At 41.1% G+C, this 17,735-nt stretch overlaps 1 protein-coding gene across 1 annotated transcript in view; it reads left to right on the top strand.

The window, feature by feature from the left end:
• Window positions 1-17,735, top strand: part of DOCK7 (dedicator of cytokinesis 7) — a 3,076,229-nt gene that overhangs the window by 2,553,277 nt on the left and 505,217 nt on the right. The window contains exon 37 of the mRNA XM_044085545.1: window positions 16,434-16,568. Within this exon, the coding sequence (XP_043941480.1) occupies window positions 16,434-16,568 (135 nt within the window). The remainder of the gene's footprint in view (window positions 1-16,433; window positions 16,569-17,735) is intronic.

Here is a 17,735-nt window from a genome sequence, read left to right as displayed (position 1 = left end):
CCGCCCTCTACGCTGACACAGAAGCCTGAATATTGTTTTTAAAACATGTGTATAAAGGCAGGCCGATTCAAACTGTGGATGCACAGTTATGCATGCAATGTGATCCGATGCTGATTATTTCTGCCCATTTTTCAATTGTTCGTTGGGATGACACACAACATAGGTATTTGCGCGACGTGGTTATCATTGCGCATTTGCCACATAAGCACCATGTCATACTTGACAGACTGTTGTAATCAGGGTCCAGAGAAGGCCGTTCATTCTCACCACTGTTGCATGAACGGCGCCGCTTCCTTGGCTCTCCAGGTCGATACCTGGGCTCAAATTGATAGCCCTGTCTTGCAGTACTTTGACTGTGCCCTGCCATGGGAGCTGTTACAATGTGGGAGAGAATAAACAGCCAAAGAAATGCATGAAAATTGTTCAATGCAGAAAAAACAAATGTGTTCAGCGTCCACAATATAGCATGCACATATACGTCCATATATACGGCAGCCTGGCTGAAAAATCAATCACCCTCACTGAAGATGCCAGTGACTGTGATTCAGTTCGGTAATGGGCAAAGTAAGGTATAACTATATATAACAGAAGGCATGTAATGATATTACAAAAGAGGAATGTAAGTAGAATCAGCAGTCCAGAAGGCAGCATGAGCACATAGAATGCAGTTGCAGAAATATAAGCCGATGGTCTTCCAGACAACCCAGAACACACAATGTAATGGTTATGGGAAGGTCAACTGCAACAAAAACCACAACTAAAACTTAACATATAAGAATTACAGGCCACAGGTAGAAAACCAAACTAGAGGTAGGCCTATGTGTCCTTTGAACTAATTGTGGTAATAGGCAAATGTAGGTTTAGAATACAGACAATTGTGCAGTGTGACTGAAGTACTGTTAACGCACAGTCTGTTTTAATGTGGCAAGACTGTAGTACTAGAGATTTTGCATTCCAGAAGTACTGTTAGGCAAAAGCAATGGTCCCACAATGTGAACATGCTTGCCATTCCAGTTCCTATGCCCTTGAAAATGACACTTTGCCACTGTTCTGAAACCCTCATTCAAAGAAATTGCACTCTTGCAACTGATGGAGAAACTTCATCCTTGGGCTGATTTCAGATAGGGCGACGGCATACATACATGTATTCAGATTTCCAAACGTGAGTCCATGCAACTGTAATACTCGCAAATTGCAATGCACCTTTATGACACCGTGTTTTTAAATCACTGCCTTGATTTTTTTTCCCAGTGCACAAAGGCACAATGGAGCACCCTCCATTTAAATAAATAGAGATATACCTCAGTGATATCTGTTGGGTGGTCCTGACAAACACAACTTTGAATTGTAATTTGTATATTGTCTGTTTTTGTACACAATGTCTGTTCTTCATACAATATTTCTATAGTCAGGAAATGTGCTTGTGTGCAATGTACTGCATTCACTCGCCCTCAGTCAGTCAGTCACTCACTCATTCACTCACCCTCAGTCAGTCACTCATTCACTCACCCTCAGTCAGTCACTCATTCACTAACCCTCAGTCAGTCACTCACTCTCTCACCCTCAGTCAATCACCGTCAGTCTCACTCACTCACTTCACTCTCTCACCCTCAGTCACCTTCATTCACTCACTCACTTCACTCACCCTCAGTCACCTTCATTCACTCACTCACTTCACTCACTCACGCACTCACCGTCACTCACTCACTCACTCACCTTCAGTCACTCACTCACTTCACTCATTCACCCTCAGTCACTCATTCACTTCACTCACTCACTTCACTCAATCACCCCACTCACTTCACTCACTCACCTTTAGTCACTCACCCTCAGTCACCCACTCACATCACCCACTCACTCACATTCAGTCAGTCACCCTCAGTCACCTTCACTCACTTCACTCACCCTTAGTCACTCACTCACTTCACCCTCAGTCACCTTCAGTCACTCACCCTCAGTCACCTTCAGTCACTCACTTCACTCACCCTCAGTCATCACTCACCCGCAGCCACTCACCTCACTCACCCTCAGTCACCCTCTGTCATCACTCACCCTCAGTCACTCACTTCACTCACCCTCAGTCACCTTCAGTCACTCAGTCACTCACTCACTTCACTCACCCTCAGTCACTCACTCACTTCAGTCAGTCACTCACTCACCCTCAGTCAATCAGTCACTCACTCACCCTCAGTCAGTCAGTCACTCACTCACCCTCAGTCAGTCACTCACTCACCCTCAGTCACTCATTTCACTCAGTTACTTCATCACTTCACTCAGTCAGTCACTTAATCACTTCAGTCAGTCACTTCACTCAGTCAGTCACTTCATCACTTCACTCAGTCAGTTACTTCAGTCAGTCAGTCTGTCTCACACTCAGTCTCAGTCTCACACACACTATAAATTGCCTGTCTTACACTAAAACAATATGATAGTAATACTGCAATAGGGAATGGACGGAAAACTGATAACAGGTTCATAGTTACTGGTTATCTTCATGAGAAAGGACTGCATCATCCACCCCATTTGCAGTGCAGTGCAGTTTCACAAAACCATCTATGTACAGTCTGAGTAGAACCCGCAGCCTTCTGCATCAAAAGTTAATACACTACCTGTTGTGCTGTTAGCAATGCAAGCAGCCATAAGCAGCACTAAACTTTTGCGCCCCTGCATCTCTCAGCTCCTTGTAAAATCTACTCGATCAGCTGTATCTATGAACTTCGCAGCACAAGAAATCCCGAAAGAGGCAACATTTCCCCCTTGCTTGCAGTCACACACACACACACACTTGCCCCTTGCTTGCAGTCAGAATCTGGACATTGAAACAGCACTGAAACCGACATTCAAAGATAATACATTTAGCCAGTGTTAGTTAAAGTTTAACTTTAGGTTTGGGCTATTTTTAAATCACTGACCCATTGCAGACAAAAAATGCACATGTTCTTGAATACACCTTCCTGATTGTATATAATTATATTCCTTGTGCAATGCAGTACAGTTTCAGTGGGTGTTTTAAATTTTTTGTTTCAAACATTTTCCTGAAAACAGTGAAACAAAATGCATGCACCAATAATAACAATACTGCCCAATTCTGAACATTTCCATCACAAGTCGAGTCAGACTGCTAAGTCCACCAGAATCAGTACAGATGCATAATCTCTGAATTAGTAAAAAAGTCATGTCAATAATTCCACATTGAAGAGATCTGTAACTAATGGAGAGGTTGCTGCTAGCAAACAATTTTATAAGTCATAATGTCATCAACAAATAAAGTCCCTGTTGCCTTAGTGGAATAAATTGCCTTACACTGAAATAAGCTAGTAATACTGCAATAGGGAATGGACGGCAAACTGATAACAGGCTCATAGTTACTGGTCATCTTCACCAGAAAGGAGTGTATCATCCACCACATTTGCAATGCAGTACAGTTTCACACATGCATCTATCTACAGTGTGAGTAGAACCCACAGCCTTCTGCATGAAAAGGAAATACACTACCTGTTGTGCTATTAGCAATGCAAGCAGACATAAGCAGCACTAAACTTTTGTGCCCCTGCATCTCTCAACTCCTTGTAAAATCGACTCACTCAGCTGTATCTATGAACTTCGCAGCACAAGAAATTGGGAAATAGGCCACTTGCCCCTTGCTGGCATTCACACACACACACACACACACACACACACACTTGCCCCTTGCTTGCATTCACACACACACACACTTGCCCCTTGCTTGCATTTACACACACTTGCCCCTTGCATTCACACACACACACACTTGCCCCTTGCTTGCATTCTCACACACACACACACACACACACACACACACACTTGCCCTTGCTTGCATTCACACACACACACACACACACACACACACTTGCCCCTTGCTTACATTCACACACACACTTTCCCCTTGCTTGCATTAACACACACACACTTGCCCCTTGCTTGCATTCACGCGCATGCACACACACGCACACACACTTGCCCCTTGCTTGCATTCACACACACACACACTTGTGCCCCTTGCTTGCATTCACACACACGCGCACACACACACACACACACACTTGCCCCTTGCTTGCACACACACACACACACACACACACACACACACACACACACTTGCCCCTTGCTTGCATTCACACACACACACACTTGCCCTTTGCTTGCATTCACACAAACATACACACACACACTTGCCCTCTGCTTGCATTCACACACATACACACACACACTTGCCCCCTTGCTTGCAGTCTCCCACACACACTTGCCCCCTTGCTTGCAGTCTCACACACACACTTGCCCCCTTGCTTGCAGTCTCCCACACACACACTTGCCCCCTTGCTTGCAGTCTCCCACACACACTTGCCCCCTTGCTTACAGTCTCCCACACACACTTGCCCCCTTGCTTGCAGTCTCACACACACACTTGCCCCCTTGCTTGCAGTCTCACACACACACACACACACTTGCCCCCTTGCTTTTGCCCCCTTGCTTGCAGTCTCACACACACACACACACACACACACACACACTTGCCCCCTTGGTTGCAGTCTCCCACCTACACTTGCCCCCTCGCTTGCAGTCTCTCACACACATTTGCCCCCTTGCTTGCAGTCTCTCTCACACACACACACACACACACACACACACACACACACACACACACACACACACACACACACTTACCCCCTTGCTTGCAGTCTCCCACACACAAACACACACACTTACCCCCTTGCTTGCAGTCAAACACACACACACACACACACACACACACACACACACACACACTTACCCCTTCGCTTGTGTTCACACACACACACTTTCCCCTTGCTTGCATTCACACACACATGCACACGCACTTGCCCCTTGCTTGCATTCACACACACACAGACACACACACACACACACACACACTTGCCCCTTGCTTGCATTTACACACACACACACACACACACACACACACACACACTTACCCCCTTGCTTGCAGTCACACACACACACACTTACCCCTTTGCTTGTGTTCACACACACACACACACTTGCCCCTTGCTTGCATTCACACACACACACACTTGCCTCTTGCTTGCATTCACACACACACACACACTTGCCCCTTGCTTGCATTCACACACACACACACACTTGCCCCTTGCTTGCATTCACACACACACACACACACACACACACACACACACACACACACACACACACACACTTGCCCCTTGCTTGCATTCACACACACTTGCCCTTGCTTGCATTCACACACACACACTTGCCCCTTGCTTGCATTCACACACACACTTGCCCCTTGCTTGCATTCACACACACACACACACACACACACACACACACACACACACACACACACACACACACTTGCCCTTTGCTTGCATTCACACACACTTGCCCCTTGCTTGCATTCACACACACTTGCCCCTTGCTTGCATTCACACACACACACACACACACACACACACACACTTGCCCCTTGCTTGCATTCACACACACACACTTGCCCCTTGCTTGCAGTCTCCCCACACACACACTTACCCCCTTGCTTGCAGTCTGCCACACACAGACACACACACACACACACACACACACTTACCCCCTTGCTTGCAGTCTCCCACACACTTACTTACCCCCTTGCTTGCAGTCTCCCACACACACACTTACCCCCTTGCCTGCAGTCTCCCACACACACACACACACCTACCCCCTTGCTTGCAGTCTCCCACACACTTAGCCCCTTGCTTGCAGTCTCCCACACACACACACTTACCCCCTTGCTTGCAGTCTCCTACGCACACACACTTAGCCCCTTGCTTGCGGTCTCCCACACACTTACTTACCCCCTTGCTTGCGGTCACACACACACACTTACCTGCTGGCTTGCGGCCACACACACAGACACACACACACTTACCCCCTTGCTTGTGTTCACACACACGCACACTTACCCTCTTGCTTGCGGTCTCAAACACACTTCGACCTTGCTTGCAGTCAGAATCTGGACATTGAAACAGCACTGAAACCAACATTCAAAGAAAATACATGTAGCCAGTGGCAGTTTAAGTTTAACTTTCGGTTTGGGCTATTTTCAAATCACAGACCCCTTGCACATGAAAAATGCACATGTTGTTGAATACACCTTCCTGATTGTATAGAATTATATTCCTTGTACAATGCAGTCCAGTTTTAGTGGGTGTTTTAAATTTACTGTTTCGAACATTTTTCCTGAAAACAGTGAAACAAAATGCATGCATCAATAATGACAATACTGGCCAATTCTGAACATTTCCATCACAAGTGTAGTCAGACTTCTACAGTCTACCTGTATCAGTACATATGCACAATTTCTGAAGTAGTAAAAGTCATGTAAACAATTCCAAGAGATCTGTAACTAAGGAAGAGGTTGCTACTAGCAAACAATTGTGTAAGTCATAATGTCATCAACAAATAAAGTCCTAGTTGCCCTTTTGGAATAATTTGTCTATCTTACACTCAAATAATAAGCTAGTAATACTGCAATAGGGAATGGACGTCATTCTTATAACGGGTTCATAGTTACTGGTTATCTTCACCAGAAAGGAGTTCATCATCCACCCCATTTGCAACGCAGTGCAGTTTCACAAATGCATGTATGTACTCTGTGAGTAGAAAGCACAGCCTTCTGCATCAAAAAGAAATAAACTACCTGTTGTGCAATTAGCAATGCAAGCAGACATAAGCAGCACTAAACGTTTGCGGCCCTGCATCTCTCAGCTCCCTGTAAAATCTACTCAATCAGCTGTGTCTGTGAACTTCGCAGCACAAGATATCTCGAAAGAGGCAACATTTCCCCCTTGCTTGCAGTCACACACACACACTTGCCCCTTGCTTGCAGTCAGAATCTGGACATTGAAACAGCACTGAAACTGACATTCAAATATAATACATTTAGCCAGTGTTAGTTAAAGTTTAACTTTAGGTTTGGGCTATTTTCAAATCACAGGCCCCTTGCAGACAAAAAATGCACATGTGCTTGAATACACCTTCCTGATTGTATATAGTTATATTCCTTGTGCAATGCAGTACAGTTTTAGTGGGTGTTTTAAATTTATTGTTTCAAACATTTTTCCTCGCACACACACTTGCCTCTTTGCTTGCATTCACACACACTTGTCCCCTTGCTTGCATTCACACACACATACACACTTGCCCCCTTGCTTGCATTCACACACACACACTTGCCCCCTTGCTTGCATTCCCACACACACTTGCCCCCTTGCTTGCATTCACACACACACCCACTTGCCCCCTTGCTTGCATTCACACACACACACGCACACACACACACACACACACACACACACACTTGCCCCCTTGCTTGCCTTGCTATTCAGTTTTAAGTGTCTACAACTAGGTCCATCAGTCACATAAACTCTCTGTAGTACCTTAATGCCTTGGCTTCATCTGCAGAACAATTCAATAAGAAAGTCTACCTTTGCCTGTAGGGGAGATGCAGAGGTGTTCAGGATGAAAAGTTTGTACAAGGCTGGAGGTTTTAGACCCACATGGGTACATCTCTAAAGTAACCAGACATTGTTTTGTGAGTAATTTTCTATCAGTCCCTAACAGGGCAACTAGCACATGTGAAGAAGGGGAAACTCTCAAACTGTTATACGTTATTTAACATTTTCCTTCTTAGAGGATTTGATCTAAGAACTCGATCCCCACCTGTTATCAGGTTCTGGACTGCAGTACCTTTGTGGCTTCTCATCATAGAAAATATTGTGATGGGTGCTCACTTTATCATTTCTGGCACGTCATATGAAATCCTACATGTATATTTCAAGCTAAATCCTTAATCTCCAGGGCAATAATCCTAAATCTGCTCTGAGGTACTAACTAAAGCTCTTCAGCAACAAATACTCTCCTTCTGTGTCTCAAGCAAGATCTGTCTGTGTGAAAGCAACTGATCTGCAGCTAGAGATGTCGGTGTACATGTAATAGCTAAATCCTAAACTAGTGACATAACTCACACTGTTACAGCTGTATGTCACATATAAAGAAACCCACCACTGCATGGGGCACTCCACTTAAGTGTGATGATTGTCTGTGTCCATTATAGTATGACCATTCTACCTCTCAGATTCAATATTTGTAATGTATACATTTCAACATTAGCTAATGGATCATTACACCATTTCCAGTTGTGGTTTCTTACATACTAATGTAGAACTAGTGAAGAGCTATTGCATCTCTGAGGGACTTTCTAGTTGTTGTAAAAGTCACAGACCAAACAATTATAATTAATCCCAGCAGTTTTTTCCTCATTATAGCGATAATTTCAGGCATTTTTTAGGGAACAGCTTTATGCTCTAAGGTCCCCTCTTTGTGTTCACTGGGGAGTTTTCTACCTATAAGAGGTAAAACATCACCTGCACAACTGATTGTAATAGGTAAGCATCATACCTGGATGATAACAAATCTCACACCCTGTAACATGCAGTACAATAGGTGAGCATGACTCTCCCACTCTCTGTGTCTACAGACAGTTTTCGAAATGTTTTACTTATGGTATTTCACGCTGCCTTTGCCACAGCTACAGCCATGGTCAGCAGTTGTGTGCTTATCCCCATACTAATAACACCTTCTCTCAGAGGGGAAAACAGATTTATTTTTATGGTCAGTACCAGCATAAGTGACTGCCTTATTGGTTTTGGTTGGTATTATCAGGGGATATTTGATGTCAAAGACCTACCTTATCCAACTAAAAATGGAACTTTCTACATACTTAGTACACTGAATGGTGTATCATTGATAACCATAGTCGCTGCTCAGTTTGAACGTTATATTGCTATCACCTATAACAAAATTACACAGTCAAGAATTATAATGGTTTGTATTATCCTGTGCACAATAGCATATGGAACAGCAATTCCATTAAATCTTTTTGCATATCCCAAGTTGTTTTACAGCTACATAATGCAACCACATCCTTTGTAACCCTGCTTGCTCTCTTTGTTATGGTGGTACTAAATGTTAAATTGTGTCTTGTAGCTAATAACCAACCCAAAAGAGACCCACTATCCCAGGAAAGGGAAAACAAGAAATCCTCTGTTTGACTAATCATTGTTGTATCCTTTAATTTTCTCATGTGTTAGGTACCAGCATTGCTCTCAGTTTTTGTGTGTAAGGTGTGGGGGTAAATGCTTTGCCTCTGAAAATGATGCAACAAATGTACGTGTTTTTCCAATGAAGCTGTCGTCTCTAACCACTCCAGCGCTTTACATTAATGGAAGTTATGCGCTGAAAGAAGCCATCCAGAAAATATGTAGGCCATGCTGTAGATCTAATCACAAGTAACCTAGAACAACAACAAAAAAAAAATTGGCAGTAATACTTATAACTCAACATTCAGCCGGCAGAACGTAAGATGGAAAACCAGAAGGCAGAATGCACACAGTCAAACACACTACTACTTGAGATTTACGAGATGCCAGCATTACAGAGAAAACGAAACCAAGCAGCAGCATTAAAAAATAAAGAGCCCCTAAATGTAACACAGCAGCAGCAATAAATACAAAAGAGCTACGGTAAGCAAATAACTCAGCAGCAGCATACAAAAGGAAAGCATGTGGCACACGCACAAACAAAATTCGTAAAGTCTAACCAAAAAAAAAAAAAAACTTACTTTTGGGATCAATAACCAAAAAAAAAATTCGGCATTAATACTTTTAACTCAGCATTCAGCCAGCAGCATGTAAGATGGAAAACCAGAAGGCAGAATGCACACAGACAAACACACGGCGACTTGAGATTTACAAGATGCCAGCATTACAAAGAAAACGAAACCGAGCAGCAGCATTAAAAAATAAAAAGCCCCTAAATATAACACAGCAGCAGCAATAAATACAAAAGAGCTACGGTAAGCAAATAACTCAGCAGCAGCATACAAAAGGGAAGCACATGGCACACGCACTAACAAAAATCATACAGTCTATCACTGTGCACTAAAATACTTGGGAGCACAAAATATCAGGCCTAGTAATGCATACAAACAGGGGCTCCATGTAGAATTAAAAATTGGCTTCATTAGGAAGACTTACCTTACTAATGAAGGAAAAAATTCTGGAAAAGATGCAGGCAATCCAAACTGTCCTGAAGTCCCTCAGACGAATAAAGTCAACAGGATACACTCACTAAGAAAAAGAGTTCCACACATCACTAAGTCTATTTTATTATGGGTAAGAGTGGGCTGGGCAAGGCAGCTCTGACATCACAATGTGGGAGGTTCACTGGCTCATCTATAGAGCATTCAAATCAGGCTGTGGTTACGTCACTTTGGGTGAGGAAATGTGCTGGGAACTACAGCAAGAGCTGTGGCAGATGTGACATCATCTTTTATGAGCCAGCTCGAGGTTTTCCAGCTTTGGTTTCAAACTGAAACTACAACACTATGGAAACATAGAAAGGCTAAGAGGTAAAACAGTTGAGTGGATTATTTTTTAAAGCTGCAGTGTTGACTTTTTAATGTATCAAATAACGGGGACTAAACAGACCCAGGTTGAGCAATCTGGTTTAATATCCCGTTCTCCTGTAAGGCCTTATCTATCCTAGAGTATGAATAAAAACAGTAAGAAAGAAAAGTGCAAATATTGGTGGGCGACTGCAGCAACTTAATCAATATATATACCATTCCAAACATTAGAATATTATTATTAATCTGCCTGTCCAAAGAAGAAGATCTTAAAGAAGTGGGGCCAAGTAAATCTCATTAGTTGAAAAATGCATACTCCTGTCCCCATCCTTTAACCTTATTTCCTCTGAATGGGGCTCTTTTCCTGTTAAATTCCTGGTAAGGCTCTCTGCTTGAGCAGAAGAGTCAGGCAGGGGATGTCCTCTCTCCCCTTTATTATTTGCATTATATTTAGAACCATTGGCAAAGAAAATAAGGAACTCAGAAATTCAAGGATATAATTGGTATGGTAGTCAAGAAAAGCTGTCTCTGTTTACAGATGGCATTGTTGTATACCTGACAAAATCAGAAAGGGGCATTACAGTGCTGTAGAACATATTGAGACAGTTTCAGACCTTTTTGGGATACAAAATTAATGAGTCAAAACAAAAGCAATAGTGATAAATTATATACCCACATACAGATTGATTCAGCAATATCCATATTTATGGCAACATGATAAAATTAAGTACTTAGGAGTATGGATTAAAAATTATACTGGTGTGGCAACGAAGGATATGTGGGAAGAGACTAAAGAAAAGATTATAGAAAAAATGAGAAAATGGAAGCTCTATTATATGGTTATTGATAGTAAGATACAAGCAGTTAAAATGTTTTTAGTCCCTTTAGTCTTGTACACTGGTCAGGCATTTTTTTATCAACCAGAGGAAATGTTGTGGATAGCAATTAATAAAGAGCCGAAGAATTTTATCTGGGAGGATAAGATGACAAGAGTCAAGTGGGCTAAGCTTATTCTTACAATAGAGCAGGGCGGATTGGGATTACCCAAGCTGACTTGAGTATTTCAGAGCAACACATTTAAGGCTCCTATATATATATAGCACAAGCAGTAAACTGTCATTCATAATGGAAACTGATGATGAAACAGGGGGAAGCTCAAGTCACAGGGAGAGACTGGGATTTTGGTGCTAGACCTTTAGGGAGAACAATAATCATACAGAATATTATACTCATAAAGTACAGAAAGTCTTCTAAGTACTAAGCCAACACAGTAATGGAGAAAGAAGATTCTGACGATAGGGCTGACTGCAGTTAGGGATACAGACAGTAGGCAAGATGGTGCTGGAATATACTGGAGAAAACTGGCATAGAACCACGGTACAGGGAGCAAATTAACTACAGAGGGAAAGATAATAGAATGGGAAGATGCCAAGAACTTATTTGGACTGCAGGCTAAAGAGTGCCTACCATTTCAAGGATTGATATCAGAGTATAGGCAAAGAGAAAGAAATAGGGGGTCCTAACCAAAAGACCAGCACTGGCAGAGTTTTTAGTAGAATCTAGAACAGAAGGTGCCATTAAGAAAGGAGTAATTAGTAGAGTATATAAAATATTTCTTGATGATTATAAGAATCAATCAGAGGAGGTTTGGAAGGACCGGGAAGAGAGATTAGATAAGCAATTCACAAAGAAACAATGGGGGGATATATGTATGTCTCACAAATATGCAACAAAATATAGATTTCAGATCTTTGCCTGGAAGTGCTTACATAGGTATTTTTATACCCTAAGCAGACTTCAAAGTATTTTCCTCAGGTATACAGCAAATGTTGGAGGTGTAATGGATAGAAAGAGGTAAATGGGAACATATTTTCTGGGAGTGTAATGAGTTAATAGACTTTAAAGATTCCCTGCAGACGGCTCTGTTGGAGTGGTTGAGGAAATTATTTTTTTGAGCTATGATACAAACTTGGAATTGCAAAGATATAGTAAGGCCTTGCTTAGTCTAATTATGATAGCCGCCAAAAAAGCAATTACTAGAAAAGAAGTCAGAGTCCAAGCCAACTTTACTAGAAGTAGTGAAGATAGTAACAGAGTTAAAACAACTGGAACTGGAATCTTTAGAAAAGGGTAGGAGCAAATTACATAGGAAAAATGGGAACTGTGGGATCAGTACATGCAGAGGAGGAATGAGGTTTAAAAGAAGGCAGGATTTGAATCAGCTATGTGATGGTTGACAATGACTGGATATGTTAAAAGTGCTGTATAAAGTTTGCAGCTACAGTTGTGTCGGCATGGTTTGGAATGTATAATGTTTGCGACTGAGATTGTGTCATTGAGGTTTATTGTCACTTATATAAATGTAACATGGCTTATGTCATACATGATAATAAAGATGTTTCTTGTTTAAAAAAAAATCCTGGTATGGCCAGCCATCTTATTCCCAGGAGGCAAATTTAAATGAATAAAACACTGATCAACTGGCTCTCCAAAAAAGTGTTCATGTACTTGCCAGCACCCACGAGGTGATATAATTTAATAATTATATACTTAACCTTCCCCGTGTATTTTCTGCTCTTGTAATTCAGATGGAGTTCATTTCCTGCTCAGGTTGACCACACATCTTTGTCTCCCAAAGGATAAGGCTCAACTTTGAGTTAAACTGTACTTCAGTAAATTTAAACGCTAAGCTTGAGACAGATGAATTTTATGTATGCAAATGCTTTGGCTTTCTTTACAGTATCTGTTAAACCATTAAAAAAATGAGCAACTAGTCAAACTACTGAGAACTTCAATCTTTTTAGAGACAGCATTTAGTTCATAGCCCCTGCCCTCAGGTGGTAGTCCATACCCCCTTACACAAAGGTAATATATGCAGTTCCCTTCAAATAAATTATCTGCTTTTAGTAGGTGATTTATTAGTGCTTTGATCTTTTCAAAATTAGCTTCTGTTTCATAATTTTTCTTACTCAGGGAATGAAAACTGCAGCATGGACCAGCTAAACCCTGAGCCGAATAAACATGAACAGCAGCAGGTAAAATGTGCAGGGAAAAAAGGCATGAAAAACTATATGTATATATAGTGCTTCTTGTATTACTTCCAAAATGCCTCTTCTAATACAGAGAACCTGAATGACTGGTAATAGCAATTCATGCTGTGTAGTGGTCAGATTACATGCTGTGCAAAAAAAAAAAAATCCATTGTAAAGGTCTTCCAAGGTTAACACTCCTCTTTGCCATATCCAAGACCCTTTTGAACAGTCAGCTGTTCTTTCAGAGTAGACAGACTGTTTGTTAAATGTTCTACTTTGAAGCTATCCACCAAAAGTACAAATTCACAAAAAAAATCTTCAGTATTAATTTCATAAAGTAAAACACATTTCCTGTTGTAACCAAAAAAAATCTCAGTGCTCTCAGGCTTGCTAAAGGCCATCCAACGAGCAGACAGTGACATTAGCTGAACTATGAGGTAGCCCTTCTAAGTTCAGAACAGCAACATCTGCTTCTTAAAATGTCAGTGAACTTTTTAGTCCTTAAAAGGGCAATGCAGAACAAACTATGTTGATGTAAAGTATCCATAACATTGTACTCAAGTAAAACAGGAAAAAAGCAGCAAAGGATAACTTTGTCTTTGTTGGCAGCTGAGCCAAAATTGCTTAAAGAACATTATTTGCAAAACATGCAATGCTAACATTCAGTCAAGCCATATAAACCTGCCGGTTTTGATGGTTCACTGTAGCGTCACTTTTAGAGCTGCCTCCTAAAAAGAGGGAGGAGCTGCAATGCTTTCAGTGCTCTAGAAGTGTTCATGTACTTGCCAACACCCATATGAGGTGATATGGTCTGAACATCCCAGGGGAGCCTCCTCTGAAGGCACACTAAATTAACTTTACCTCAATTGGCGTGTTTAAAGTTGATGAACCTTTTTATTGTACTGGGTGTTAAAATCATCAGATGCAGATAACCATCTGAAAAGTTGCACATAGGTTCATAGGTAGGCACTAGGCTATCGGCCCTGGGGCCTATACAAGCCCAGCCAAAAAGGTACCCTGGCTTTTGCCACCCAAGAAAATTATTTTCCTTGGGTGGCAAATCCTAATCCTTGTGTTTGTGGCACAGTTGTGGTCCATTATAATTTTTGCTGTCCCTATCATTTTCCCACCCTTTCAACAAGCTGAACATATTCTGTTCTTTAAAGCATAGCTTTCAAACCTCACCAGAATTAGATGAGCCATTTTTCAGCCCTGAGTGCTAGGTCAAGAATATTTTTTGAATACACTCTATTCTTGCTTCTTCATCTGAGATGTCTGACCAGTAAGCAGTTCTGGTCTTCATAAAATGCAGTCATTAGCCTCTTCTCTTTCAGGAATGCCTGGCATATACTCTTACTTTCCCCTTAGCCCACATATATATGATTTTAGCCACCGGAAAATTCACCTGAGCTTCCAGTGCATCACGTCTGAGGTGTTCTCAGTTAATTGGTTGGCATGGGAAAGACTGCTGTTTTTAAGTGTGCAATCCTGGCATACAGTTTCTGTCATTTTGCCATCAAGCAGTTGAATTTCTCATCCAGCGCTTCCTTGTGATCTCCGCCACAAAAAGCTAGCAGAATGTCTGGGTGGTCTAGATTGACTCCCTAGGAGACTGCACCTCATGGCGTACTTTTGCACTGTGGCAGATTTTTACGCAGGATCTTCATCTTTTTCATTGGTATTAACTTTCATGTAGCAGTCAGATGAATTAAACAGTGACATTTTGTTTAGAAATCAGCATGAAATCTTAATTTCTCTTATGAAAAGCAGCTATTTAATGGTTGGTGGAGAAAGCAGGTGAAAACATGGCTTCATCTTTGTTCTGACCAGAAGTTGCAGTCTTACCAGCTATTTATTTCCATGAATATTTATGAAAGGTATTTGAGTCTTACTTATGGTTAATAAATTGAACTAATTCAAAGTGTCTGGTCCACTGGGTTGCCCCTTTCTTAAGGTAAATACTTAACATGTGTTACCAGTGTGGATTCAGTTGCAGTTGTACGTTCTGCAGCTTGTATCTGCTTCATAAATTGTGAAGCGGCAACCTGAACAGATATTTGACAAACATGGTAAACTAGATGCCTACTCTAGGTCCAGGGTAGAATTTGGTTTGGTAGAGTGTTAATCCAAGTAATCCTGCCTTTTCTGTCCACTACCTTGGAATAGTCTTGCTAGATGCTTGGGATTTGGCTTATTTGTTAAAATACTGCAGCACGAATAGTGTCCTAGAAGAAAGCTAGTACTGTTTATGAGCTACTCAGCATAACAATAGGTGTTTTGAAAGTGAGATTGTTGCAATACCATAAATACTTTCATACCATCCTTATTTGTGAGTTGAGGTCTAGAACTTTGCCTGTATATAATTATTGTGGGCTTAGTGTTAACAATTGCCCTTGAGTTTTAACAATGAGCTGTATTTTTCTTGCCAGAAGAACCAAAGATGGTACACAGTAGCATATCTTTGAAATGGTGCACTTGCCAGCTGATGCTGGACAAGTCACATTGTTGTTGTGCTGTACTGAGGGGCATCAAACTACTGAAAAAAAACAGGCTGAACAGTGAGTGACATCATTGAATCTAAGTCCCACTTTTAATGTTGTTGCAGAAGTTTCTCTCAAAGATTCACTGTCAGGATAAGCACTTCATATGGGCTTGATTGCACAGATTAAAAAAGTTAAAAAATTGAGTTGGTGTAACAAAAAATGCATTCATAATGGCTGTGCATCAGAGTGGGACAGGAAATTGCACTGATGTATTTAAAATTAATTTGCTGTGTCAATGTTTAATATATATATATATATATATATATATATATATATATATATTCCTTACAAAGTATGTGAAAATCGTAAAGGAAAATGTTATTTCTGTAAGAGCACCTTGATGACTTTTCTTACTGCGCAACTAAATCTGATTTTTCTCCCCGTTTATTGCAGACTGTATCTGTGACAGAATCCAAAGAAAGCATCCTGGGTGGGGTGCTTAAAGTTCTGCTGCACAGTATGGCTTGCAATCAGAGTGCACTTTATCTGCAGCACTGCTTTGCCACACAGCGAGCCCTGGTTTCAAAGGTAGGCTAGGGATAAATTACTTGAAAGCTGTATTCAGTTAATTTAGATACAGTTTGTTTATGTATGTATGTTATAGCATTACTCATGTTGACTAATTTGCGTATGAGTCTGCCAGCAGGGATAAACTACATTTGCTGTTCTTTGTAAAGAATATATTGTAATGCTTACTGTTAAGATAATTGATGTTTTCACAGAATCATTTTTATTGCATTCTGTACTTTCATAAAATACTAAAATGTGCCAGATTATTGTCAAAACCTACTCTATTCTATTTTCAGATTTTTGAGAGCACGCCAGTCATTAATGTCTTATTCATTTGAACATCTTTCAAGAATTGAACCACTCATTATAGAATTCATAAGCAGATTAGTATGAAAACCTTTCTAGAGAACTATTTATGCAGATGACAAAGGAATGCCTAAACTGAGGACTTTCCTTATTTTTCTTTGCATGACAAATTTTGATGCGAAACCATACAAGGCCAAGGAAAAAGAAAAGTCAAAGAATGTCAATGCTTAAGCAAGGCAAAGAAGAAAGAAAATGCAAAGAAACATCAGCACTCTTGTAAATTTCAGGGCAGAGGAATGTAGAAGACTGTAGATTGGAGTTAGTCTGTCCATGGTGAATAAATGTTGTGGTTTTCCCTGCTTTTGATGTCCCCCTCATAGCACAGTTGTAAGTTTTTTTTTTTTTTTTTTGCCCTTATTTTCAGAGACACTTGCCATGATGTCACATGATGGGCTAGGTGGTGCACGCTCAGTGCTTGCTGTTCTCATTTCATTTTTTGGCATTGATACAGTATGGACCTTGATCCTAATGTACATCACTGGAAAATGTCTGCATTTAGAATTGCAGTACCTGAGTTGCATCAAACTTTGTTTTGAAAAAAAAAATCTTTATTGTGCCTTCAGTATATGTTTAGAGAACATATGTGTGAACCATAATGATAGAAGCCATGTATGTTGCACACTTAAAAAAGAAAGGACATGTTCTTTCTTATTAGTACTCCTCTTTCAGATCCGATGTTGCCTTTTCTGTCTGACTCAACTAATGGGTATATTGGATCAGATTGGATCCGTCTGCAACTTTTTGTACTCTCTGATTCAAGGCTCAGGCTCCTCTCTTCTACCCGTAATTCTTGTCTATCCATACTTGGGTATGATCTGT

Source organism: Protopterus annectens, chromosome 10.part0 (assembly GCF_019279795.1).
Source record: "Protopterus annectens isolate FY-2018-M chromosome 10.part0, PAN1.0, whole genome shotgun sequence".
Lineage (NCBI taxonomy): Eukaryota > Metazoa > Chordata > Ceratodontiformes > Protopteridae > Protopterus > Protopterus annectens.
This window is presented reverse-complemented; position numbering and strand designations above follow the sequence as displayed.